The sequence below is a fragment of the Primulina tabacum genome, chromosome 14 (genome assembly GCF_025594145.1).
Source record: "Primulina tabacum isolate GXHZ01 chromosome 14, ASM2559414v2, whole genome shotgun sequence".
NCBI lineage: Eukaryota > Viridiplantae > Streptophyta > Magnoliopsida > Lamiales > Gesneriaceae > Primulina > Primulina tabacum.
The window spans coordinates 3,974,361-3,999,951 of NC_134563.1; the positions used below are offsets into that span (position 1 = coordinate 3,974,361).

Genomic DNA, 25,591 nt, shown 5'->3' on the forward strand with positions numbered 1-25,591 from the left:
AACATATGAAAACATTCAAATGACTATGAAATCATTAATTTGAAATTGTGCTTGAATCTTTCTATCCAAACACAACTTCAAACAATGTGCGTTGTTCGTAATTTCTTCATATAGTTAGACAAAAACTTGTGTGAGACGGTCTTACGAGTCGTATTTTGTGAGAAAGATCTCTTATTTAGGTCATCCATGAAAAAATATTACTTTTTATATTAAGAGTATTACTTTTTATTGTGAATATCGATAGGGTTGACCTGTCTCAAAGATAAATATTTGTGACACCGTCTCACAATATACTTATTCATATAGACAACAAGGACAAGACTCCATTGTAATCTTGAAAGATTAATATATTATTTCAAATATATTTGAATTTACTATTAAATCCACATAAACCTTATAAAAATTTGAATAAAATCGCATAAATATAGCAACGAATTTTCTCTCTTATAAAATAAAATTTCAATAACCGTAAAACAAACCCAAAAAAAAAAAAAAAAAAAAAACAAGAAATAGTTTAACATAAAATTTGCAATATAATGACTGAATAAAAGATGATCATCATTCATACCGTTTTTCCAGTTCTTGAATATCCCTCCCCTTCGGTCAGCTTAAACAAACCCTTGCAGAGTGTAACTGGATGGAATCAAAGGCGCGTCTGCCGATCCTTCTGTTCGAAGAGAAAATTGCGGAGACAGTGGATAACAACCCTGTAGCCGTGATAATCGGGGAAACGGGTTCGGGTAAAAGCACTCAGCTTTCCCAAATTCTTCATCGGAAAGGGTATACGCGATCAGGTTGCATCGCCGTCACTCAGCCTCGTCGTGTTGCTGCTGTTTCGGTGTCTCGGTAACTTGGTTTTTACTTGATTGTTTAATGCATAGCTTATTATGTTGTTCCTAATCCACCCCCCTCTCCCCTGTGTTAATGGACAGGCGTGTTTCTCAAGAACTTGGTGTGACGCTTGGGAAAGAAGTAGGTTATGCCATACGTTTTGAAGATAGGACTTCAGAGAAGACAATTATCAAGTAATGTTGTTGTATTGAAGTCTTCAAAATGGAATCTTTTGTATTTTGCTATAAGCTAGTAACTTGAAAGTTGCTCACAGATACCTTACAGACGGAGTTCTACTTCGGGAAAGCCTTTCGGATCCAGAACTGAAGCAATATTCAGTTATCATATTAGATGAAGCTCATGAGAGGAGCTTGAACACGTACATATCTGAGCTTATAATTTTATGTTGATTTTCTTATTTGTGATTTGTTTCTGGAAATTCATCTTCTTTCTTATCTTAACCATTTTGTACCTTTTCTTGTCATGGTTCTGGTTTCGTCCTATTTTTGTGTGGGTGTTTTTTCTGTTTTGGTTCGTAAAGTGCGTGTATACATGATGAAATATCTCCTGTCAGGGATATATTGCTGGGACTGATGAAACGGTTGATTGAATTACGCCCCTTAAATTTAAAGGTTTTGATCACTTCAGCTACTCTTGATGATGAAAAAGTATCCAGATTCTTCTCTAATTGCCCAATTCTTAATGTCCCCGGGAAGTTATTCCCTGTGGAGATAGAACATAGCTCCAAGATGCCCAAGAATTATATTGAAGATTCTTTAAGTACTGCCATCGGTATGAGTGACATTTGGGTTAACTGCAATTAAAATTTAAAACGTTTAATGCCTGGCTTCTTCGCTTCACTCCTCACACTTTTCTACATTTTAATATTTAATATTTGATAGCACCAATTCACTGCCTGTTTTACTTTTTTTGTATTCCCGATCTTTATCAGATGACTCTTTCTAGTGTTCTTATTTCAGGGATACATGTTCGAGAACCTGCAGGCGATGTCCTAATTTTCATGACGGGACAGGATGATATAGAGAAGATGGTTGCGAAATTGGAAGAGAGAATCCAAACTCTGGAGGAAGGGACTTGTATGGATGCTATGGTTCTTCCACTTCATGGATCTCTGCCTCCTGAATTGCAGGTTTTTCTTGCTTCCAACTTTGTTGCTATGTTCTTCACTGTCATCCTTTACACTTGCTTTTTGTTCCAACTTCCAGGTTCGTGTTTTCACTCCACCACCTCTCAACTGTCGTCGTTTTATCGTTGCTACAAACATTGCTGAAACTTCTTTAACTGTAGATGGTGTGGTGTAAGACACTCTATGCTCTTTGATTTATTCTAGGTGGAACCATGCATAAGTTTGTGTTATTTCTACCCAAAAGAGCTTCATGATGAGATGAGACTTTGTTAACTGTAGATGGTGTGGTGTAAGGCACTCTATTCTCTTTGATTTATTCTAGATGGAACCATGAATAAGTTTTATGTATTATTTCTACCCGAAGAGCTTCATGATGAGGAAATCTAAGGACTTATCTTTTCCCACATGCAATTCATGTGCTTCATTACTTTGCCAGCATTTTCAAGTGTTTTATTCATCAAACTCTTTTGTTGATGTGAGATGTGTATGTCAAATTATTATTGTCATATGACCTATTTTCTTTTCATTGGTATGATGACAGTATGGCATCCTAAGCGAGGAGATTTGTTTTAGATTTTATGTTATCTCGTTTAACAGAATTATAACCACCAGTTCATACCTTTGTTTGATTAAATATGTAAGTGGTCAGATTAAGCTTGTAAACGTGTGAAAAAGGTATTCAAACATAACTTTGAGAAATACATGTAGAGCATTTTACTGTCTTTGGTTATGGAATATGGTATATGATGAGATCAATGCATGGACATCTGTAGATCTAGTTTGAATTATATCACAAGTTAAACAATAACGGCCGTACAAACACTTGTCTAAGTTTGATATCAATCCTTGATTCAACTCTCATTCTTTAAGTAGTTAGCTCGTATCTCATATCGTAGTATAATGAAGATGTTGTAGGCAATTTGGTGGCCATTAGCGAAATTAATTGTATGTGAAATGATGAAACGAGAGGATGAAAGAAGTCATAGAAGATTCAAAATGAAAATGCAAGTTTATTTCCTGCTCTCATACAAAGGAGTTTGGCGTTTGATTAAAAAAATTGGAATGGTTTACAGGTATGTAATTGATGCCGGTTTTGTGAAGCAGCGGCAGTACAACCCATTGACTGGCATGTATTCACTTGATGCTGTCCAAATTAGCAAGTATGCTTTTCTCCTTTTGTTTCTGAACCCAAAATTTTCTGTTGGTATTTTTCTACGTTTAAATTGATTTTATTTTTCTTATGTGCGTGACACTTAAAGGTCAATGTCGAAGATTTATGGATTGCGAATTTAAGTTCATGTAGCATCACTATCATTTGTATTTTGTTTTGTGAATTCTCGAAGTTATCATATGCTGTCATTTTGTTTCATTGGCACAATTGAAAACGATAGTCTCTTAGGTTAAGCTTACACCAAACTCTTTTTGGAAGTTGATGATGTACAACATGATTTTTCCAAGTATATCCATTTTTTTTTTTGGTGGTGAGAAATTTCCTTGGTTCTGAAAGAGGGGAAGACATTTTAATATCTTGCATTACTGGAAAACAATGTGAAGGCGGGTAACAAGAATTTGGTGTGCGCATCCTCCATGGCCCATTTTTTTAAAAATAGTTCCTTACTTTCAAAGGAATTTAATTAGGTTTTTGATGCAACTTAACACCACCGAAACAAGATGTTAACATGCTGATAAAACGGTTTAAGAATGCTCACCATTGTTCCATTATCCCCCCGTCATTTGATGGATCCTAAAGAATCTATCATCTAGCTTAATCAGGACAATCCTATGTTTAGGATGCGGATTGTTGTTCCTGGCTTTCCCCCTTCCCCTTCAAAGTGTCAATTTTCAATCTTCTATGGCAGAATACATCTTTAGTTCGTGGTTCTTATCTAACTATTCTATGCTCAAAACATGTCTCGACTTTAGAGTGCAGGCTACTCAGCGTGCGGGAAGAGCTGGGAGAACGCATCCTGGAAAGTGCTATCGGTTGTACACTTCTGCTGTTTACAATGATTTTTTGGATGTTACAATCCCCGAAATACAGAGATCTTCCCTTGCTGGAAGTGTCCTCTATTTAAAATCATTGGACCTCCCTGACATTGATATACTCAAGTTTGATTTCCTTGACCCACCATCCGGTTAGTAGATATCTTACTATACATTAATGTGTCGTAAGATTTAATTTCTGTATTTGATCTGAATTCTGAATGTCAAATCCTTACTTAGCTTTTTGCTGCAGCTGAGTCTTTAGAAGATGCCTTAAGGCAACTATATCTTATTGATGCCATTAATGAAGACGGGTCAATCACAAGTCTTGGACGGACCATGGCTGGTAATAGTAGTTTCCGTTTTCAGTTATCCTGTCTTAGCTTTCATTTGTATTTGTTTACATTACGGATCTCCAAACTTGAATGGAAGAGCAAAAATACTGCTGTGAAGGCTAGATATGCAATAAAGCTTTCTACTGATTTTCACATTATACACTAGCAAAATCTCTATGATGATTTTCATGTACACATGGCATAACTGCCTTTGAGAGAGAGAATTTACAACAGTCTCCCACTGAGGAAAGAGGCGAAGAGCCCCAACTGCAGAAGAGTGTTGGGAAATTACCCTGAAGCGATGCCGACCACGATGATAATAGTACCCAAAAAATTGCGGAATAAAATAATCAACAAAAACACAAAGATTTACGTGGTTCACCCAAAATAGGCTACGTCCACGGAGCACTGCAATTTTTATAACTGGAAGAAATAATAACAAGTGTATACAACAATACACTCAATATCTCACACTCTCAACCCGAGTATAACCGAGAAAATATTTTCTCTAACTCACACAAGAGATACTCAAAACTCTTTGTTTTCTCTTGTTTACAAAGCTTTGTAATTGCTTTTTGGGATGCAATAACCTGAAACGAAAGAGTTCTATTTATAGATGTAAAAACACGTTTCCAACGCGTTAAAAAATTCGTTTCCTTCGTCAACTATTGCTGCACGGTTCCTTGTCAAATTCCATTTCCTTTACAAAGCATGTCGACAAATCATGCAATATAATAAATGAATTGATTGTGACAACCCACCTAACATTTCTCCCACTTGAAGACTTGATTTCAATCATGAGTTCACACAATTAATGCAGCAGCTCATATCTCCTCATTTATTCTTGCAGTCCAACTGATTGTCAATGATTACTGTCTTCGTAAGCATATCAGCTGGATTTTTACTTCCAGGAATTTTCTCAAGCATCAAGACTCCATCTTCCAGCACTGATCTGATGAAATGGTACCTAACCTGTATATGCTTTGTCCTAGCATGATAAACAGGATTTTTTGCTAAATGAATAGCACTCTGACTGTCACAGTGTAATGTGCTATCTTCAAGTTTCTGACCCAATTTCTCTAGAAAGGATCTCAACCATATCATCTCCTTACTAGCTTCTGTAACCGCAACATACTCAGCCTTAGTAGTCGAAAGCGCAACAATCTTTTGCAGCTTAGACACCCAGCTTACAACTGTACCTTCTAATGTGAACACATATCCAGTAGTACTTTTCCTGCCATCCAGGTCACCACCCATATCGGCGTCGACAAAACCCTGTAAGCCCAATTTTGACCTCTTGAAGCATAAAGAACAGCTAGCAGTACCTTTCAAATACCTGAGAATCCACTTAACTGCTTCCCAGTGTTGCTTTTCCTGGATTACTCATAAACCTGCTTACAATTCCCACTGCATGTGCTATGTCTGGTCTTGTACACACTATTGCATACATGAGGCTTCCGACAGCAGAAGCATAAGGAACCTTATTCATATAAGCATGCTCCTGCTCCGTCGATGGTGATTGTGCTTTGGTTAGTTTGAAATGACTAGCCAAAGGAGTACTCACAGATTTAGATTCATCCATATTAAATCTGCTAACCACCTTTTTCACGTACTCTTCTTGAGATAACTTCAAGAATCCATTCACCCGATCTCTAAAGATCGTCATTCCAAGGATTTGCTTTGCAGCACCCAAATCTTTCATGGCAAATTCCTTTGATAAATCTTTCTTGAGTTTATCAATTTTTTCCACACAAGCTTTAGCTATCAGCATATCATCTACATATAGCAGTAGTATGATATAAGAACCGTCAAACTTTTTCACATAACAGCAGTGATCAGCTTGACACCTTAGGAAACCATTTTCACTCATGAATCCATCAAACTTCTTGTACCACTGTCTTGGAGCTTGTTTGAGACCGTACAAGCTCTTCTGAAGTTTGCACAACATTCTCTCTTTTCCCCGTACTTCAAAGCCCTGTGGCTGCTTCATATAAATTTCTTCATCTAGATCACCAGTAAAGAAACGCAGTCTTTACATCCAACTGCTCCAAATGTAAGTCTTCTTTCGCCACTAGTCCAAGTACAGTCCTGATAGTGGTTAATTTAACCATTGGAGAGAAAATCTCGGTGTAATCAATTCCTTCCCGTTGTTGGAAGCCTTTTACAACAAGTCTTGCCTTGTACCGCTTGCTACCATCATGATCTTCTTTTAACCGGTACACCCACTTGTTATGTAACGCCTTTTTGCCTTGTGGAAGTTCTGTCAACTCCCACGTCTGATTGGATGACAGTGAATCCATCTCATCTTCCATGGCCAACTCCCACTTGGTTGAATCATCATTTTGCATTGCCTCTTCATAGGTCTCCGGTTCACCTTTGTCTGTCAGCAAAATATAGTGAAGTGCAGGGGAGTATCTCTCAGGTGGTCTAATGGTTCTCAAAGATCTCCTGAGTTCATTCACCGGAGTTTGTGGGTCATCATCTTGTGCAGTTTCTTCTTCATCTTCCTGGTTACTGGTTTTCGATTCATTCACAGGAATATATGTCAATGGCACTTCATTAGTCTTCTTGACTTCAGGACATTCATCTCCAGCTCCAATGTCTGACTTGTCCTTGTACAGAAGTTGCTCAGTAAAGATTACATCTCTGCTCCGAATGATCTTCCGATTTTGGTCATCCCAGAAACAATAACCAAACTCATTATCTCCATAACCAATAAAGAAACACTTCTTTGATTTCGGATCAAGTTTTGTTCTGCTTGTTAAATCAATATGAACATAGGATAGACATCCAAACACTTTCAAAGAAAAAAGGTTTACTTCTTTGCCGCTCCAAACCTCTGCGGGTATTTTGTAGTCCAGTGGTACTGAAGGTCCTCTGTTGATCAGATATGCTGCAGTGTTAACAGCATCAGCCCAGAATGATTTTGGCAATCCAGAATGCAATCTCATGCTCCTTGCGCGTTCATTCAAAGTCCTGTTCATCCTTTCAGCTACTCCATTCTGTTGAGGTGTACCAGGAATGGTTTTATCCATCTTGATCCCGTTCTGTGCACAATATTTCTTAAACTCATCATCTTCATATTCTCCACCATTGTCAGACCGTAAGCACTTCACCTTCAAGTTGGTCTCATTTTCCACCATGGCTTTCCACCTTTTAAATGTCTCGTAAACATCAGATTTATTTTTCAGAAAATAAATCCAAACTTTTCTACTCGAATCGTCAATGAATGTGACATAGTATCTCGAGCCTCCAAGGGATGTCACAGGAGATGGTCCCCATACATCAGTATGAACCAGCTCCAACTTTACTGCTTTCGGTTCTCTACCACCTTTTGAAAAGCTCACCTTCTTCTGCTTTCCAAAGATACAGCTTTCACATAGTTGGTGTTCAACAGTCCTTTAATTCTGGTAGCTTTCCTTTTGACACCAACATCTTCATTCCCTTCTCACTCATATGTCCAAGTCTATAATGCCATAGACTTGAATTAGCTCCAGCATCCACAGCTGCTAATGTGTCTCTGCAACTGGAAGTCATATACAGTGTTCCAATTTTCTTTCCTCGAGCAACAATCATGGCTCCTTTGTTAACTTTCCAGGAACCATAACCGAAGGTCACATTGTGGCCTTCATCATCGAGCTGTCCCACCGACATCAATTGCGTGTCAATTTTGGTACATGCCTGACTTTGTTGATTTTCCACACAGATCCATTTGACATCTTCATCTGTACATCACCCATACCAACAATTTCCAAGGGTTTTCCATCAGCCAGGAAAACTTTCCCGTAATCGCCAACGATGTAATTATCAAATACATCGCGATCACCAGTGGTATGAACGAAGCTCCCGAGTCCATAACCCAAGAATCAACAGGGCTTTCCATGGATAATAGCAGAGCATCATGTACTTCCTCTGTGACAGCATTGGCATTATTCTTCGTTGATCTGCAGTTCTTTTTCAAGTGACCAGTTTCACCACAGCTCCAGCACTTCAAATTCTTTTCAAAGTTGCTTTTGTCTTTTCCATTTCTTGACTTGGACCTACCGCGCCATCGATTAGAATTCTTTTCGCCACTCCTGCCCCTTCCTCTGTTCTTGAGATTTAGAGCAGATCTCGATGATGTTCCTTCACCCGAATCCATCTTGCGAACTTCTTCAGCAAGAATTGATATCTGACATCATTGAATTGTAGTTTTTTTTTCCAACAGAGTTGCTAACCGCTGCCCGCATTGGTTCCCAAACATTTGGTAAAGACGCCAAAAGAATAAGTGCACGAATCTCATCATCAAAATTAATTTCGACCGACTGTTAGCTGAGAAACAATCGTGTTGAACTCGTTGATGTGTTTAGCCACCGAAGCACCTTCATCCATTTTCAAGTTGAATAACTTTTTCATGAGATGTACTTTGTTGTTTGCTGATGGCTTTTCGTACATGTCCGATAAAATGGACATCATTTCTTCTGTGGTTTTTGCCTCCGCCACGTTATGTGCCACATTCTTCGTTAGGGTCAAGTCGTATCACACCTAACACCTGTCGGTCAAGGAGCTCCCAGTCATCATCCTCCATCTTTTCCGGTTCTTTCCTGATAGAGGTTGATGCAGCTTCTTACTGTATAGATAATCTCTTATCTGTAACCGCCAGAACGAAAAATCTGTTCCGTCGAACTTGTTGATTCCCGGTCCCGATCCATCATCTCCGGCCATCACTTCTCTAGCCTTAGCAAAAAATCTAAAAAATCTTTTCTGATGTGGAAGATCAGACAAAGCTGCAAACACAGAGCATACTCAGAATTTTTAAGAATTTTCACAACAAGGCTCTGATACCAGTTGTTGAGAAATTACCCCGAAGCGATGCCGACCACGATGATAATAGTAACCAAAAAATTGCGGAATAAAATAATCAACAAGAACACAAATATTTACGTGGTTCACCCAAAATAGGCTACGTCCACGGAGCACTGCAACTTTTATAACTGGGAGAAATATTACAACAAGTATATACAACAATACACTCAATATCTCACACTCACAACTCGAGTATAACCGAGAAAATATTTTCTCCAACTCACACAAGAGATACTCACAACTCTTTGTTTTCTCTTGTTTACAAAGCTTTGTAATTGCTTTTTGGGATGCAATAAACTGAAACGAAATAGTTCTATTTATAGGTGCAAAAACGCGTTGGAACGAAATAGTTCTATTTATAGGTGCAAAAACGCGTTTCCAACGCGTTAAAAAATTCGTTTCCTTCGTCAACTATTGCTGCACGATTCCTTGTCAAATTCCATTTCCTTTACAAAGCATGTCGACAACTCATGCAATATAATAAATGAATTGATTGTGACAACCCACCTAACAAAGAGCTCTTAGTTGGTTAACAAATATCTTTTGGCACAGCCCTTGTCTAGAAAAACTGTAGAAAGATATGATCAAAGCTCTTCGTCAGAAAAATAATCACGTGGCTATTACTCTTCATTTCAGGATGTTTCCATGTTGAACCTTTTTGTTGTTCTAAGATTGATGTTTTATTTCACAACGTAGTTTTGGCTACTTATGAGCTCAAATCTTTCGTAAAATGCAGAACTCCCGTTGGAACCTTCACTTTCAAGAACCTTGTTAGAGGCAAATGAGTACGGCTGCCTAGCTCAGGCTTTGACAGTTGCTGCTATGCTATCTGTTGAAACCTCTTTGTTTTTGGGTCAGAGGTAGAATCATATTTTGTTCTCTCTATGCATTTTTTCTGTTGTCATGTATGTTAGATACTTCTGTGCTCCGAGTGTTGCGAAAGTTCTCTCATGCAACAGGATTACTTAGCATTGCTAACAAGCAAATAAAATAGGTGCAATTTGAAGGATGCATTGTTGTTTGATCACCGAAAGAAATGCTGTCTCAAATATGTAGTTTAAAATTTGTAATTATTATGACAAATCGAAACTAAAATGTTTGGAAAAGTTGTGTAAATGGAATAGGTGCAATTTGAAGGACGCAATGTTGTTTGATCACCAAAAGAAATGCGGTGTCAAACACGTAGCTTAAAATTTGTAATTATTATGACAAATCAAAATTAAAATGTTTGGAAGAGTTGCGTCTGTTTTAGTTGCAATGTCTGTTTATGCATTTGGTAATTCAGACTTTTTTTGAACTTGATTATTGGTTCCAAGAACAATGTTATTTATGAGTTGTCCAATGTTTACAAAAAGAACATTGAAATGTCATTGATCTAATTGCATGTGGCTTAACTTTGGACGATACATAACATTGGAGATGAAAAAGTTTTCATGTCATTGGCTTGGTGGTTGTAACAATGTTGTTGAGCGGTCTTAGTGAAATCCCTTAGCTCTATGTCCAGTCAAATTTTTCATCTAGATATTAAATATCCTTTTTGTTGGCAGGAAGGGTGTTGAGAAAAAGAGAAAGCAAACTCTTTCTCGCCTTCCTGATGGTTCTGGTTGGGGCGACCACATCCAACTGCTTCAAATTTATGAGCTCTGGGATCAAACTGACTATGACATCAATTGGTGTAAAGACAACAACTTGCAGGTATTTTCTATTCTCTCTGAAAGCACTTTCGAAATGCTTATGTGTAAGATGGAGAATTACTTATATCAAATGGTTAGGATATTTACAAAATATAAAAGAGAGAGGAGGAGATTACCTGCTTAATTTTGGAATGCTCTTCCTTTTCAAGTGTTGGCTGTATCTTTAAAGATATTTTTTATTATCAAACTTGCTGATTCTAGGTGCGGGGAATGATGTTTGTCAAGGATGTGAGAGCACAATTATCTGACATAATGCATAAGATAGCAAAAGGTAAGGGGGGAATGGCCTTTAATATATTTTGCTTCACTTTTTGTAGGACAGTCCTCAGAGAAAGATAACTTTCGAATCCCTGAAATAGTTTTGTTCTTCATAACAGGTAACCTCGATGTCAGATCAAGCAACAGAAGGAAAGAGGGCCAAGATTACCGAGCTTTAAGAAAAGCTCTATGTTCAGGATTTGCAAATCAGCTGGCTGAGCGCATGATGCGGCATAATGGCTATCGGACACTTGGTTTTAAGTCACAATTAGCTCAGGTAGATGATGATTTGGTGATCCAATAATTATGCTTTCTCTTGGTTTTGCAAATTTTAAAGAACTGAAGCTTCTGCTATCATTAAAGTGACTGACCTTGTAAATTAAAATGTTTAGTTTTCGAATAATTTATTCTTGAACTCAACTCATATCATGTATGTTTATGTAGGCACATCCAGCATCAGTTCTGAAATTAGATGAAGACGGAAAACTCCCGAATTATATTGTGTACCATGAGCTCATTGCTACGTCAAGGCCATTTATGCGGAATGTTTGTGCAATTGAGTCGCACTGGGTCGGGCCAATCTTGGCGAAACTTGATAAATTGGATATCATTAAGCTAAGGTACGATCTTATCATTTTACAAATATGAAACTTTGTCTCAGGACCTCGAGTCATACTCCATGAAGCCTGAGTCTTGATTGATCTTTGCAGTGGTGGAATTAAAAAAGTGTCTCATGAAAAACCTCTGGTGGAGAACTCAAACCAACCCAAAGATGGTGCTGATATTGCTCAACTTTCTGATGACCGTGATGCTAAAATAGCAGCAGCCCGTGAACGGTTTCTCGCTCGACAAGCCCATCGATAACTATGAAAAAAACAAGTCGGGGAATTTGAGAAGCCCTTTATGGTGCCAAGTTTGGAGTTTAAATAGAGTTGGACGTTATGTACATTGTACACTGAATTTTTTTATTTTTTTATTTTATCAATGGGATCGGATATATATGATCTGTGACGTCATGATTTTGGTTGTTCTGGTTGTTCGTGTCGCCAGTTAGATTATTATTAATTAAATTAGCTATAGAGAGATTTTTATTTGATGTGGCACAACTTTGAACTTCTATCATTGATTAGTTATATATTATATATCATTATTTAAACATACAAATATTATGGTTACATATCAAAAATAGTTTCATCGACAAAAAATTTAGTCAAACACGCGTCTCCCTATTGCCATATACCATGTTATCGCTTATGGTTTTACTGGAGGCGTTTTTCATGCAACGTCAGATATTTGGTCTTTATCCCCAGTCACGAAGTTCTAAGAACAGCATCTTATGCTTTCACGTCTTTCTTTTCAAAAAATTTCGAAGGTCTCAACATAAAAGATCATGGAGAATCTTCTTTCTTTTTAAAGATATTTTGGAGAGAAATTAGGGAAATGTGAGGTGATTAACCTTGATACTTTTCAGAAGAGGAATTTCAGAAGTTAAAAAGCTTTTTGGCTGAAGAAAGATGCATTCAAAGTGGAGAATAGACACAAAATGGTCTGTATACTGGAAAAGTACGTGAGCCTGACAAACACAACCTGAATATTTACATTTTGACAGGTAATTTCTGGCCTCCACGCCAATACAACCCTGCGTTTGAGGTTTCCCACGCTATTATCATTTAATTCAAGCTTTCATTGTCAGCCATCACACATTTGTTATGTAGCCTACAAAATTCAGACGCAACCTCAGTGCACTAAGAACGAGCAACGAGACCTCATTTCTCACCTTTATTTCATATCATTAAGTCCTAAAATTCCCTTCACAAACAAAGTTATGATGAGAAAACATACCCCAGTTAGCAAGCTTGTATTCAACTTATAATGCAGGCAAAACTTACCCCCGTAGCAATGTCAACATTACATTTCGTTAATGAGTTTTAAGCTGTCAGGCCGAAGAGACAGATGATTGCTCAACCACCGTTTCTAGCAAAAATGCTTCTGATATTTCATGAATTTGTAGACTTGGTTGAGAGTGAGTGAAGATCGGAAGACGAAGGCTTTGAAAGAGCTTCTGATATGTATAAATTAAAATAATGCACAATTGATTGGAAGAATGGAGCTTGAATAGTTGACATGATCAATAGTTTTGATCTTCATGGAGATGGTGTGCTTAGCTTTCAAGGATTTCATGTAACGATGCTCATGAACCAACAACCAGATGTCTATTATGTCCCCTATCTTAACATGAATAAGTTGCATGCATCTTCGAAACACATTCAAAACCTTTGACGCACAACCTACATACATACACTTATGTACATACAACCAGATATCTATTATGGCCACAATTTACTTTTATTTTTTCAAGGTAAGTGGCCATAGTTACATGTATTAAACAAGAATCGAACACAAATAGTGCAACGGATCTGAAATAGCCAAAACCACATTTGACAAAGGCATAAAAAAAATCCATTTTTCAACTGAGAATGAATTGTTATGATCCACTCGATCCCATGGTTTTAATTTTTCAAGTTGTACTATGTACCATGGGTGATGGATTTTATTGAATGAGATTCAACCAGAGAGGAAGTTTGAACTTTGCAATATATTTCACATTTTTCCTGCAATCTCCAAACCGACTCATAGAAATAGGAATCAGAAGTGCTAATCGCTAAGAAATCCATATGCAAAAGAAATACCTGCTTGTTGAAATAAAACTCTGCCTGCAAAACTCCGAGATAAGAGTACCTGTGCATCACTTGGTGCAGCAAATAGTTCCACTAATGTAAAAGTTATATCCGGTCTCTTTTTTAGAGTGCTCACATTTCGGGTAAAGAATTTCAATGGCTGCAAAATAGTTGAAAAGTAGATGCTAATCCATGAAGTATTCTGGTCATGATTCACATACTAATGGGAAGCCATATGGAGGTATGCTAGTGGGACACCATATGCATAAACATTAAATAACAAATGATAAGGAAAGCAAGGGCACTACCAGAGACAAGTACCGATAGGAATTTCAATTGCTGCAACTGGCATACATTTTTTTTATTTCGGACAGTGCTTTCAAAATAAAATGATTTGCGGTCCAGACGCTTCAATCCACTAATTGAAGTTTCAAGGGAGTCAATTAGCTGTTTGATAGATTTTCTATAAAAAATGAAAAGGTAAATTAAGATCATAACAAAGCAAACGTCAAACCTAGAAATGACGAAGAAGGGAAATGTAGAAGTCTACAGGGTAAAAGATTCGCACAGATTGCGACTTATTAAAGCCACAATGTTGCTTAGGGGCAAACAATAAAAAGCACCACAAAAGCACAAGAATTGTGACATATGAATCAATGACCAAGTCATGATGCAAATAGGCAAAATCATTTGGCATGGGCAGACAACTTTCAATTCTCAGTTTTCTCCAATAAATCAGAACCAATACTTACATTTAGAATGCAATGCTACCCGTCAAATCCTTCAGCGATGAAAGCGTAAGAATTTCCCCTCCACCTAACTCACCACCTCTTCCAAACATAATATAAGAATTAAATAACGACGAAATAAAAAAGTACAATAAAAAAACAATTACTTTAGCATTCAAACTGGATTTCAAGAAAATTGTCTGCTGTGACAAGTAAAAAATATGTTACATTAACCAGAAACTGTGTTACATGCACTAGATAGAATAACCAGAAACAGTTTCGTAACAGGAAGTGCCTTGTGGCATTCTTGGGTGAGGCATATTAAAAAACCATTCCTGAGAGCAACAGATCCAAGAAAATAACTGCACCGATTTTGATTCGGAGCAGAGGCCATAGATATGCTTATCCACCTAAATCATTGAAGTACCTGCTAAATACAGCGCAGATATTCATCACATAAACAATGCAGCACCTTCAATCCCATCCACAGCTCTCTCTCAATCATCCACCCCACATCCCAGAAACCATACAGGAGAAAGATTTTGGAACCTATTGACTAAATAAACCACCAGTGCCAAATTCTCCTTGTTGCAGCTCCTTCCTCCGTTGCTCTTCTAATGGATCAGGACTCTTCATAACTCTTCGCATACGCCTAAAAATAAATTAATTGCAATGTATTATGAATTGAAAATTGTAAAAATTTATGTTACATGTAGCTAATCTTGATGCGAAAAAGACCTGTCTTGTGCATGCTGAGCAGGAAAAGTAGGCATAAATTCCTTAGACTTGGGAAGCGGAACCTCATGGAACCACGGATGATTGAGGGCCTCTTCAGCAGTAATTCGCTGACAGTTCACACAAGTAAAATTACTTACTCGAAGTAAGGAGATAGCTTCATCTAAAAATTTGAAACAATTGGCAGATAATGGAATACCTTGTCAGGGTCATAGGTTAAAAGCTTGTTCAACAGGTCAAATCCAGCATCAGAAAGTACAGGTGACCCAGTGAAAGACGTTGCTGGAAATTTTCTGCGTAAGAGATTGTACCTGAAATGAATATGTCACTGGTTAGAAACAACAAGATGATAAGCCAAGTATCTGACACTGTCACCAATGGAGGCCAGAAAGCCAGACCAGAATCACCCAAAGCTGGAAGCCTGGGAAAACAGTGGCAAAAGGAAGAGAACATAAATTTTGAGACTAGATTTGGAATGAAATACAAATATATAATTTGACACTTACTTATGCTTCACAAAGTTCACCTTGACTCCAGGAAGTTTAGAAAACCCAGGCCAGATTGTCTCGTTCGGGGTGCCAAGGATTTTGAATATCTGCCCCATTACGCCAACCTTGTCAGACTAGATCAAACATTTAAAATGGCAAAAAAAAGCCTCAACGAAGATTTACCTTGTCAAGCTGCTCAACTTCTGTCTTCCCATTGAACAATGGTTCTTTGGACAATAGCTCGGACATAATACACCCAAGAGACCACATATCAATTGCAGTAGAATACTGTTTAGCTCCCAAAAGTAATTCTGGTGCCCTGAAAATAAATTGATGATTTAGATTTCCTTCAATGAATAAACCAAATGAATAAACCAAGAGAATGTCAGAATGCAAAATTATCATGAAGAGCTGGAAAGAATATTGACATAATAAACTTCATGACAGGACCACAAAGAAAATGGTAGGTTCATGGTCATTGTTATGTCAGCCTTAACTTTAGAAAAGTACAAGTACCAAGAAAATAATAGGTTCATGGAAATTATTGTCAACTTTGACTTCGAAAAAGCACTATAAACAGGTACAAATACAATGCCTGAAGGATATTGAAAATGGGGCAAGATAAAGATCAGATATTGATAGGATCTAAAGATAATCATCGAGAAACTAGTTATATGTCCTAGCTGTCAAACGCACCCTAAACACACTGAAACTCTGAGTTAAGCTAAAGAAGATGCCTTCATATGGTAAAGTGCAAGATTTATGTGTATAAGTTGAAACTTACCTGTACCACAGAGTAACCACCAAACTAGTATATGGTTTCAAAGGACTCCCGTATTGACGAGCCAGACCGAAGTCACATATCTTCAACTCACCGCGATTATTTAATAATAAGTTTGATGTTTTCAAATCCCTGTGAAGCACCCAATTATCATGAAGATACTTGACACCGCCTAAAAGCTGAAGCATGAGACATTTAACTTCACTTTGACTAAAAGGCTGTTTGATGGTCTCCATCAATCCCTTGAGATCATGTTCCATGTACTCCATGACCATAAATATGCTATCAAGATTGCTACCAACAACTACTTCTTTTACATCGACAATGAAGGGGTGATGAAAAGAAAGAAGAATGTTTATTTCCCGGAGAGAGGTCAAGGGAAAGCCTTCTCTCTCTTTCTCCATCTTGACCTTCTTCAAAGCAACAACTTCTCCGGTTTTCTTATCTCTGGCTCTAAAAATAACCCCATAAGTTCCTTCATCTATCTTGTTCAGTCTCTCAAAATCATCAACATTTCTGCATCCCTGAAGCATATTAAAACTCCTTTGAGGGGGGTGTGCTGGCTCTGGCGTACCACGAGAATCATGATCGCCCTCAGATTCCATGTCAGATTGGCTAACACTGGTAGCATCATAATTGCGACCATCATCCACCTCCATAAAGTCATTTTTCTCATCATTGTCATGGTTACTATCTCTGCTAGAAGACCTAACCAGTTCCTCAGACCCAAAGGACCTCCTCCTAGTTCCTTCAGAACCTTCTCTTTTCACCTCTCCAAGCTCTGGACTTTGTGATATCCGAATTCTCCTTTCAGATGACTCGAAAAAAGAATTCCTATTCAACTGCCGAACATCTCCATGATCAGAAATCTCACCTTCGTCAACAGGGGAATCAATATCATTTGCCCAACGAGAGGACTTTATAGTTCGTGTAGCAGGCACATCGTCATCGCCATCTACTGCCTCAGTTCCCTGGTTATTGAACAAGATTTCTTCAGGTTGCCGTTGATATATTCCAGCAGAGAAATCTGACAAACCAGGTAGTAATTCCATTGGGGATGCTGCTTCGGGGACATTACTCTCCTCCTCATCTTCAGTTTCAGTCCGTAAATTCACATCAAACATATGGTCAATAGCTGGCGATTGGTGCTCAGACTTTGATAAATACGGCGGCGGCGGCGGCGGCAAGTTAGCCGTCTCTGAAATATTCCTAGTTTTGATTGCCGTATCATCTCTGTCCCAAACGATTGGCGAAAACTTCCTTTTTTTATTCTGCAAAGGAGGCAACTGATTCCCATTTACCAGCTTCTTGATTTCGGTCTCTTTATTAGCTTGAATTTCTGAATCGATTGCCTCATCGGACCCATCACTTAACAGCTCCCCAGGTTCCCGATCTATGGTCTGAACCGCATATCCACATCTCCTAGGACCGCCACCACTTCCCGAGTCACTCCTACTGGATGTAGAGTGATATTCACCATTCGTCCCCTCCCTTTCTCTAATATCCTTCCGTCTGATCCTACCCCTGTTTTCAAGAATATCTCGACTCCGGACCTTACCCTTCTCAAACTCTCGACCCCCATTACCCTCATAGCCAGCTTCTGAAAATCCATTCTCTTTCCTCGATAACCCAAAATCACCCTCACGGTTTCTGAATTCATTGTCTCTGTAACCCCCATGCCTTCCAGCAGCCATAAATCTACAGGCGAGTGTCTGTCTATATAAAGCAAATGAAACCCTAACTCACGTACCCAACTCCCCTAAATTGGTTGCTCAGGTAAAAGCCCAAGCTCCAACCCTAAGCACTCAGACTCAAACAATTCCCAGGCAGCTAGATACCCTACAATTTTTTCAGATGAACACCACTAGTCTCATGAAACAGCCAATCAATATTTTTTATTATTTTTGGGTATTGAAAATTCAAACACAGATCTAATAAAGCACCTTATCCAAAAACACAACGAACGACGTGTAATAGCTGAATACCAACCCAATTTTCAAATTTCCCACAACCGATAAACAAAAATCAGGCGAACGAGATAAGAAACCCTAGAAAAGACGCAGCGTATAACCACTTCACTTCCGCCCACTTCCGTAAATGAGAATCAGAGGAGTCGAAGCGCTTACCGATTAGGCTAATCGCGAATACAACGCACGAAGGCGAGTGCTGAGGAGAAACAGCGAGGCGGCGACAGACGCTGTAGAGAGAGAAATAACAGCGAAAGAGAGCCTTCTAAAATGGAAGGAACGACTCTTTTAAATTAAAAATCCTAAAAAATCTTTGCTTTTTATATGTAATAAACGTATTGATAATTATAAATATATTCTATTTTATTAAAGTTTACGACATGACAATAATCATTTGAAAAAACGATAATTATTTTTCCCAACTTTACTTTTATATAATAATAAAATAATATTACACTTTTTTTTTTGTTTTTTTAAAATTTTAATACATATTTTTATTTTTATTTTTATTATTTCGACAATTCCAATATCAACTTAGTTCCTCCATAATTGGTTTGTCAAATTTAGTCCATCAATAATGATAAAAAAATTCATGTTAATTATGATGAATTTAATAAATATAAAACTATATTAGAAATTCATTTTCGATTATCCAATCAATAATTCGATACAAATCAGATCCTAATGTTGTTTCTCAAAGTGAGTAACTTTTCTGCTAGTTAAAGCTGGGGATTTGAAGAATCTGAGACACTGTTACATGCTTACATTTGTATAATCTCCATTTTTGAAGAGACGAGCTGTTATTTTTTCCTTTGTTTTTTCTTGTTCTTCAACTGTTCATGAATTCGTTTCTTCAAATTAGTTTTGTGTTTCTGCCCCTATGTTCATTGATTGTTTTACTGAATAAAAATAAAGACTTTCATAGTTTGATTTGATGTTCATGTCGGTAGTCGCTGTAACTGTGGATTTGAGGCTGGTTTTTTTTTTTTTTTTTGTAGGGGTTGGGGGGATTTTCCATTATTTTTCTTTAGTATCACTTGATTGTTTTTGCTCTTTTGTTCGTCATCCCAGTCAGAAAAAATTCAAGAAGAAATTCAAATGTTTTAATTGATTCTATGTAGTCTCTGCAATGGGGATTTTGAGGATCATTGGGAAGTTTCAGGGACTCCGTCATATCGAAGCAAGAAGCAATGCCATTGTTTGCGTTTCTTACCTTCAAAAAAGAGTTTTGTCAGACTGTTCTAGCAGAATCTATACTGAAGATCCAATCTTCTGGCCAGTCTTAATCGTGGGTGCCGGCCCTGTGGACCTTGTTCTCTCAGTTCTTCTTACAAAATTAGTATTCCTATGTCGATTGCACGAATTTCTTTGGTTTTATTTTCAATTCTGTTCCGAGGATTACAAAATTTGAATCTCATTTGCCATTTTCAATCAAATTAATGAGCTTTCTAAAAAGACTATTCGGCTTGTAGATAATGCCCAACAGGTTGAGAATTATTCTAACATATTTCTTCCTCTTTTACCAGCTCTACGATGTCCATGGCTCTAAATTGTTCTCTGGGTCAATTTTTTTTATCTATTTCTCATAAACGGAAAGATCGTGTTTAACTTTGGTCTAGCATGCATCAAATTTTGTTTTAAAGATGGAAATAACTATGACATTTCTTTGCCTAATGGTGTTCTTTAGAGGTAAAATGTGCGGTTCTGGAGAAAAGCAAGGTTTTCTCGAGACATCCTCAAGCTCATTTCATCAACAACATATCCATGGAGGTTTTCTCATATTTCTTTTATTTGTTTGACCTCGATGATGCAATTGTGAATTTCTTGAAACATGTCGAGGATTCCAAATGTAATGCAAAGCTTTTGTTTTGAGTAGATTGTTTATGCCAGGTGTTCCGAAAATTATATGGTCTGGCTGATGTAATTTTAAGGTCTCAACCTCCGGTGGATTCATGGAGAAAGTTCATATACTGCACTTCTTTAATTGGTCGAATTCTGGGTTCTGTTGATCATTTGCAACCGCAAGGTACAAGTTGAGTTTTTTTTTTTACAAGCCTTTATATGAAAAAACTGGAGTTTTCTAGATGAACGATTGTAAGAACATTTTGCATATGTGCAACATCTGGTTGGTTTTAGAAATTATTTTCAATTTAAAATTTTACAGATATTGTGAAATTACGGGAAGCAAAGTTATATGTTTTTTTAAGAACAAAATTATATGGTTTGAATGTCAAAGAAATGGAATATCACAAAAACCCATGACTCTAGGACATAGGAACATCCGTAAAATGATTAAAATATATTATCCATTGTCATGCCGTTTACACAGTGGATAGTTACATTTATAGTAAATACAACGAATAAATAGATTATATGTTGTTTCACTGTAGATAGTTGTATTTATAGTAAATACAACGAATAAATAGATGACACATGGCATCGTTGTTGTAACAACAATGGCAGACACTCGTTCGCATATATTCGTTTGTTAGGTTGTGAGTGCGCATTCATCATTATCTTCTTGATGGGCCAAACATTGATCATTTAATCATGGGCTTCGTTGTTGTTGGGCCTTGAATATTTGTTCCCTTAACTTCCTCCCTCATGCTCAATAGTGGAGTAGGAAAAACTCTGAGATTGGAATGTAACCTGAGAAAAAAAATTGTTGTCAATGGTTTATGGAAAATTTCCATTGTTTGATCAACAACTGGGACTTGGCGAACAAAGAGAGACTCGGATAACATTTTTTCTCGTACAAAATACAGATCAAGATCAAGATGCTTGTGTGAGCATGGAAAATTGGATTCACACTTAATGCAATGGTGCTGAGATTATCACACCATATTATGGGAGTTGTTACTGGCAGAATGTGAAGTTCAGATAATAGAGATTTAATCCAAAGGATTTCCGATGTACCATTAGCATGACTTCGTTACTCCGCCTCGGTACTAGAACGAGAAAACCACGGCATGTTTTTTAGAGCTCCAGGAAATAAGGTATTCCCAAGGAACCAGCAAAAACCAGAATTTGATCGTCGATCATCAATATCACTTCCCCAGTCAACATCACAGTAGCCAACAAGATCGAGATTAGAGGAAGGAGCGAGATGTATACCGAAGTCAAGAGTGCCTGACTGCTCGTGAGATATACGCTTGACAGCCTTCCAATGTGTATGAAGAGGTCTTTGCATGAATTGACATACTTTATTCACACTGAAGGAAATATCAGGTCTTGTAATCGTGAGATATTGAAGAGCTTCGACCGTGCTTCGATACAAGGTAATATCCTCAAAGACATAACCATCATGTGCAAATAACTTGATGCTGGTAATCATAAGAGTAGGCAAGATTTGACCTTATTCATTTTTGTTCCGGCAAAAAGATTCCTTGCGTACTTGGTTTGAGTAAGGAGCAGAGATTGGTTAGGATGTTTAAACACTTCAACGCCCAAGAAGACTGACAGATCACCATGATCTTTCAGAGAAAACCGATTATGTAACTGGATGGTCAAGTCCTGAACATGGGATTTATTATTTTATGTGAGTAAGACGTCATCCACATATATAAGAACATAGATAATAGAACTTGAATCAAATTTGAGAAAAAGAGATGTGTCTGACTTAGACTCGGAGAATCCTATTGATTTAAGAGCATGTTTGAGTTTGTCGAACCACGCACGAGGGGCGTGTTTTAATCCATATATGACTTTGTTCAATCTGTAAACAAGCTAGGATTTGTCTGACTCAATCTCAAAACCTTGAGGTTGACACATGTAAACTACCTCATTAAGACGACCATGTAAAAAACATTATTAACGTCAACTTGACTAATATTCCAGCCCTTGGAAATTGCAATGGTGAGCACAAGCCGTATAATGGTTGGCTTGACAACTGGACTGAAATACTCAGTTTAATCTAAACATAGAGTTTGAGAGTACCATTTCGCCACAAGACGTGCTTTGTACCGAGCAATAGAGCTATCGGGATTAGTCTTGAGTTTCAAAACCCACTTGCTACATATGATAGGGGTGTTGTCAGGAGCTTCAACAAGGGACCAAGTCTGATTTCGGAGAAGTTCTTGATACTAGTTATCCACGGCTTGACACCACTCCAAAGAAGCTTTTGCCTCATGAAAAGTCACGGACTCTCGAGGTATGAAACAACTTGTTACTAAAATTTTAGACTTGAAAATTCCAAACATGGATCGAGTCATCATCAGGTGGTCGTTCTTGGGAGAAGAAGCAGAGTTTGAGAATTCCAAGTTGGCAATAGTGGGAGAAGAACTAAGAGGACATGAAGAGAATTAGGATGAGAGGACAAACATATAAGAGTGTGAGTTTTGAGGTATGCTAGAAGAGGTGAGTTGTGGTAAGTAAAGTAACAAAGTACGGGTGACCTTCAGGAGGAGATTGAAAAATATCGTTGTAAGAAAACACCAACTAACCGAATTTAACATCCCTCGAGACATAAAAATGACAATTCTTGTTGTAACAAATGTAGCATTTATGTGTATCACTATATCATAAGAAAATACACAGTTAGAGCGGAATTGAAGCTTATGGTTGTTGTATGATCCGAGACATGGAAATCATAGACACCCAATATCTGGAGTGAAGAAAATTTTGGAGTTTTGTTGTAAAGAAGGGAGAGAGGGACATGTCCGTGAGCACCAGATGTCGGAAGTCTATTGATAAGATGGACAACAATTAAGAAAGCGTCTTCCCAAAAGCTTGGGGGCATAGAAGCATGGGCAAGTAAGGAAGACCAATATCAACAATATGGCGGTGTTTTCTTTCAACGACACTGTTTTGTTGAGAGATGTAAGGACAAGAGAACTTATGAATTATGCCCTGATTAGAAAGAAAACGAGAGAGAGATCAAAATTCCCATCCGGAATCAGTTTGAAAGATCTTAACATGTTTTGAAATTGAATTTCAACATATTTCTTAAATTGAAGGAACACTAAATACATTTCAGATTTGAGCATTGGGAAATAAATCCAAGTGAACTACTACCATAAACGTCAACAAAACTCACATAATATTTAAATCCATTTCTTGATACGATATGAGCTGGACCCCGAACATCCGCATATACTAGTTCAAAAATTGCCGAGGATTGAGTTAAAGAAGAAGCAAAAGGCAATTTGTGACTATTTCCAAGTTCACAGGCCATGCAAAAATCATGGATTCATTTATGTAAATGGAGACATTGCAAGAAGATAAATTGTACTTAACAATTGATAAACTTGGATGATCTAGTCTAAGGTGCCACCGATCTAGGAGACGAGGAGACACGTTGATTGATGACTGGTGTTGATCTTTGTTAGTAGAGGAAAAAGAAGAGGAGATGCATTTTGCTGAAAAGGTTGATGGAGGGAGAAGCTTTCCAAGACTAAACTCGTACAAGCCATCATGCAAACTCCCATTGAGAAGAATTTTCTGAGTTGCTAGGGCTTTCACTAAACTAGGGGTGAAATTCAAAGAAAACATGGTTATCTCGTGGAAACTTGCCAACACTTTACATGTTTTTGTTTATTTGAGGAACACAGAGAAGATTTGTTAACACAAAATTGCATGAAGAATAAGGGATAATAAATTTGGAATGACCAAGACGAGAGATAGCCAAACTTGCTCCATTTATCATTTGAAGCTTACCTAATACCACCCTCTGAATATTCAGAACCAAATGAGAGATTTCCAATTTCTTGAGTGACATGGTGTAACGCCTCTGAATTTGGGAATGACCACTCTTCCAGAGAAGAATCAGAAGTAGTGATGCTGAATGTAGTGGTGTTGAAGACAGATGTTGGATGTTGTGGAGAGGGCTTATGTTGTATATGTTGTGGCGTCCTACCACTACCCACACCCTTGGCATTGGGACATAATCTTTCTCGAAACGATAAAAAAGACTGTACACACACGCATCGTGTCTGCAGACTAAGGGAGTTGACTGATGTTAGTTAGGTGAGTTCATTTATTAGGTCATTAATTAGTTAGTTAGATTTTAATTTTTACAAAATATTTTTTAATTCATATCGTTCTCTCCCCGATTTGAGGTTTCATTTAGTCCCGTTATTTTTGTGTTTTTCACGATAAAATAATCAAAAATCATTTGAAAATTTGAAAATTTGTAGAGAAGTAAGTATATACTCGAATGCTGTATTGCTAGATTTGTTTCTGTTTAGTTGTGGTTGTTCTTTTGTTAGAATTTTTGTGAGTGGAGTTCGTATGATTATTTACAGTCGAGCAAGTAGTATGAGTTGATTACGTGGGTCGAGCAGAAGGATGAAGTGTGCTAGTGTGGGTCGAGCATTATCGTATGTGCTAGGTCCGGCCAGCTTGTTGGTGAGCACGTGTGGGTCGTCTCTCGACTCTCAGGTGGTCGATGTGCACCTGTGGGTCGATCTTGGGCTGAGGTGTGCATGGGTCGAGCTTCACACACACCTCGACCCAACCTCGACCCACATGTGGTTCGAGCTTCGATCGAGGTGTGCGTGGGTCAAGCTGCACACCTCGACCCACACACACCTCGACCCACATGTATTTTTGCATTCCATGCTTTTACACTCACGTTTTTCTAGTTTGTGTTGGATCAATTTATTTATATGGGCTTATATGTGAATAATTATGTATTGTGGGTTGTCTATTAAGTTAAGCCCAAAATAAAGTGATCAATTAATGTTTCGGGTTATTGGGCTTTAATGTATCTAATGGGCTGTGGGCCTTTAATGTGTAGAGATATAAGTGTAATTTCTGTTTTTATGATGTGCTAAAACAGAAATATCAGAAGATATTGATAAAACATTATCTATAAATACGGGTCATGGTCCCCAGATCTCGCGTTGTCACTTTCACTATTCTCTCCCCCATTAAGAAAATAGTTCTGAAGAGAAACTAAAGGATTCTCTCAAGGAAAGAGCGCGTAGATCTGGAAGATCAAGACACGTTTTAAAGAATTCAGGATTATGGCTTCAGGTACGCTTTCGCTTAAGATTTCAGTTAAATTCTTGATGATTTATCACGATGGATTCTGCGGTTTATGGGTTTTCCCCAACAAGTGGTATCAGAGTCATTCATGTTTGAATCATTGAGATTTGTTTAAAGTTTTTGGATACTACTTG

The 25,591-nt window shown here is 37.7% G+C and overlaps 2 protein-coding genes across 6 annotated transcripts; one reads left to right on the forward strand and one right to left on the reverse strand.

The window, feature by feature from the left end:
• The first annotated feature begins 554 nt into the window (after nucleotides 1-554).
• On the forward strand, nucleotides 555-12,181 carry LOC142524571 (putative pre-mRNA-splicing factor ATP-dependent RNA helicase DEAH4). Its single transcript, XM_075628612.1, has 15 exons — nucleotides 555-846; nucleotides 933-1,025; nucleotides 1,106-1,210; nucleotides 1,406-1,623; nucleotides 1,812-1,981; nucleotides 2,058-2,149; nucleotides 3,052-3,138; nucleotides 3,902-4,113; nucleotides 4,215-4,307; nucleotides 9,878-10,001; nucleotides 10,689-10,836; nucleotides 11,037-11,106; nucleotides 11,213-11,370; nucleotides 11,538-11,713; nucleotides 11,804-12,181. The coding sequence occupies exons 1-15, from the start codon at nucleotides 638-640 to the stop codon at nucleotides 11,955-11,957; spliced, it is 2,109 nt and encodes a 702-aa protein (XP_075484727.1). The 5' UTR covers nucleotides 555-637; the 3' UTR covers nucleotides 11,958-12,181.
• Nucleotides 12,182-12,590: 409 nt separating this feature from the next.
• Nucleotides 12,591-18,759, reverse strand: LOC142524517 (cyclin-dependent kinase G-2-like). 5 transcript variants are annotated; one of them, XR_012814910.1, is made up of 9 exons: nucleotides 16,507-18,758; nucleotides 15,906-16,041; nucleotides 15,741-15,829; nucleotides 15,434-15,545; nucleotides 15,238-15,344; nucleotides 14,927-15,151; nucleotides 14,524-14,601; nucleotides 12,983-13,931; nucleotides 12,591-12,902 (listed from the first exon to the last, which is right to left on the reverse strand). XR_012814910.1 is itself a non-coding variant. In XM_075628543.1 (6 exons), the coding sequence occupies exons 1-6, from the start codon at nucleotides 18,195-18,197 to the stop codon at nucleotides 15,049-15,051; spliced, it is 2,238 nt and encodes a 745-aa protein (XP_075484658.1). In that variant the 5' UTR covers nucleotides 18,198-18,758; the 3' UTR covers nucleotides 14,652-15,048. The 5 variants fall into 5 exon arrangements, 1 of the variants encoding a protein (XP_075484658.1); XR_012814911.1 differs by adding an exon at nucleotides 14,080-14,234 and having other exon boundaries at nucleotides 12,591-13,931; XR_012814909.1 differs by having other exon boundaries at nucleotides 12,591-13,931.
• Nucleotides 18,760-25,591: the final 6,832 nt, after the last annotated feature.

Bases quoted from the DNA above. Each gene is read 5' to 3' on its own strand.
- LOC142524571 (XM_075628612.1), top strand. From the start codon at position 638: ATGGAATCAAAGGCGCGTCTGCCGATCCTTCTGTTCGAAGAGAAAATT. The intron at 11,107-11,212 runs GTAAGGGGGGAA...TCTTCATAACAG, and splicing joins AATGCATAAGATAGCAAAAG to GTAACCTCGATGTCAGATCA. The intron at 11,371-11,537 runs GTAGATGATGAT...ATGTTTATGTAG, and splicing joins TTAAGTCACAATTAGCTCAG to GCACATCCAGCATCAGTTCT.
- LOC142524517 (XM_075628543.1), bottom strand. From the start codon at position 18,197: ATGGCTGCTGGAAGGCATGGGGGTTACAGAGACAATGAATTCAGAAAC. The intron at 15,546-15,740 runs GTAAGTGTCAAA...TATTCATTTCAG, and splicing joins GTGAACTTTGTGAAGCATAA to GTACAATCTCTTACGCAGAA. The intron at 15,345-15,433 runs GTATTCCATTAT...GTGAACTGTCAG, and splicing joins TAACCTATGACCCTGACAAG to CGAATTACTGCTGAAGAGGC.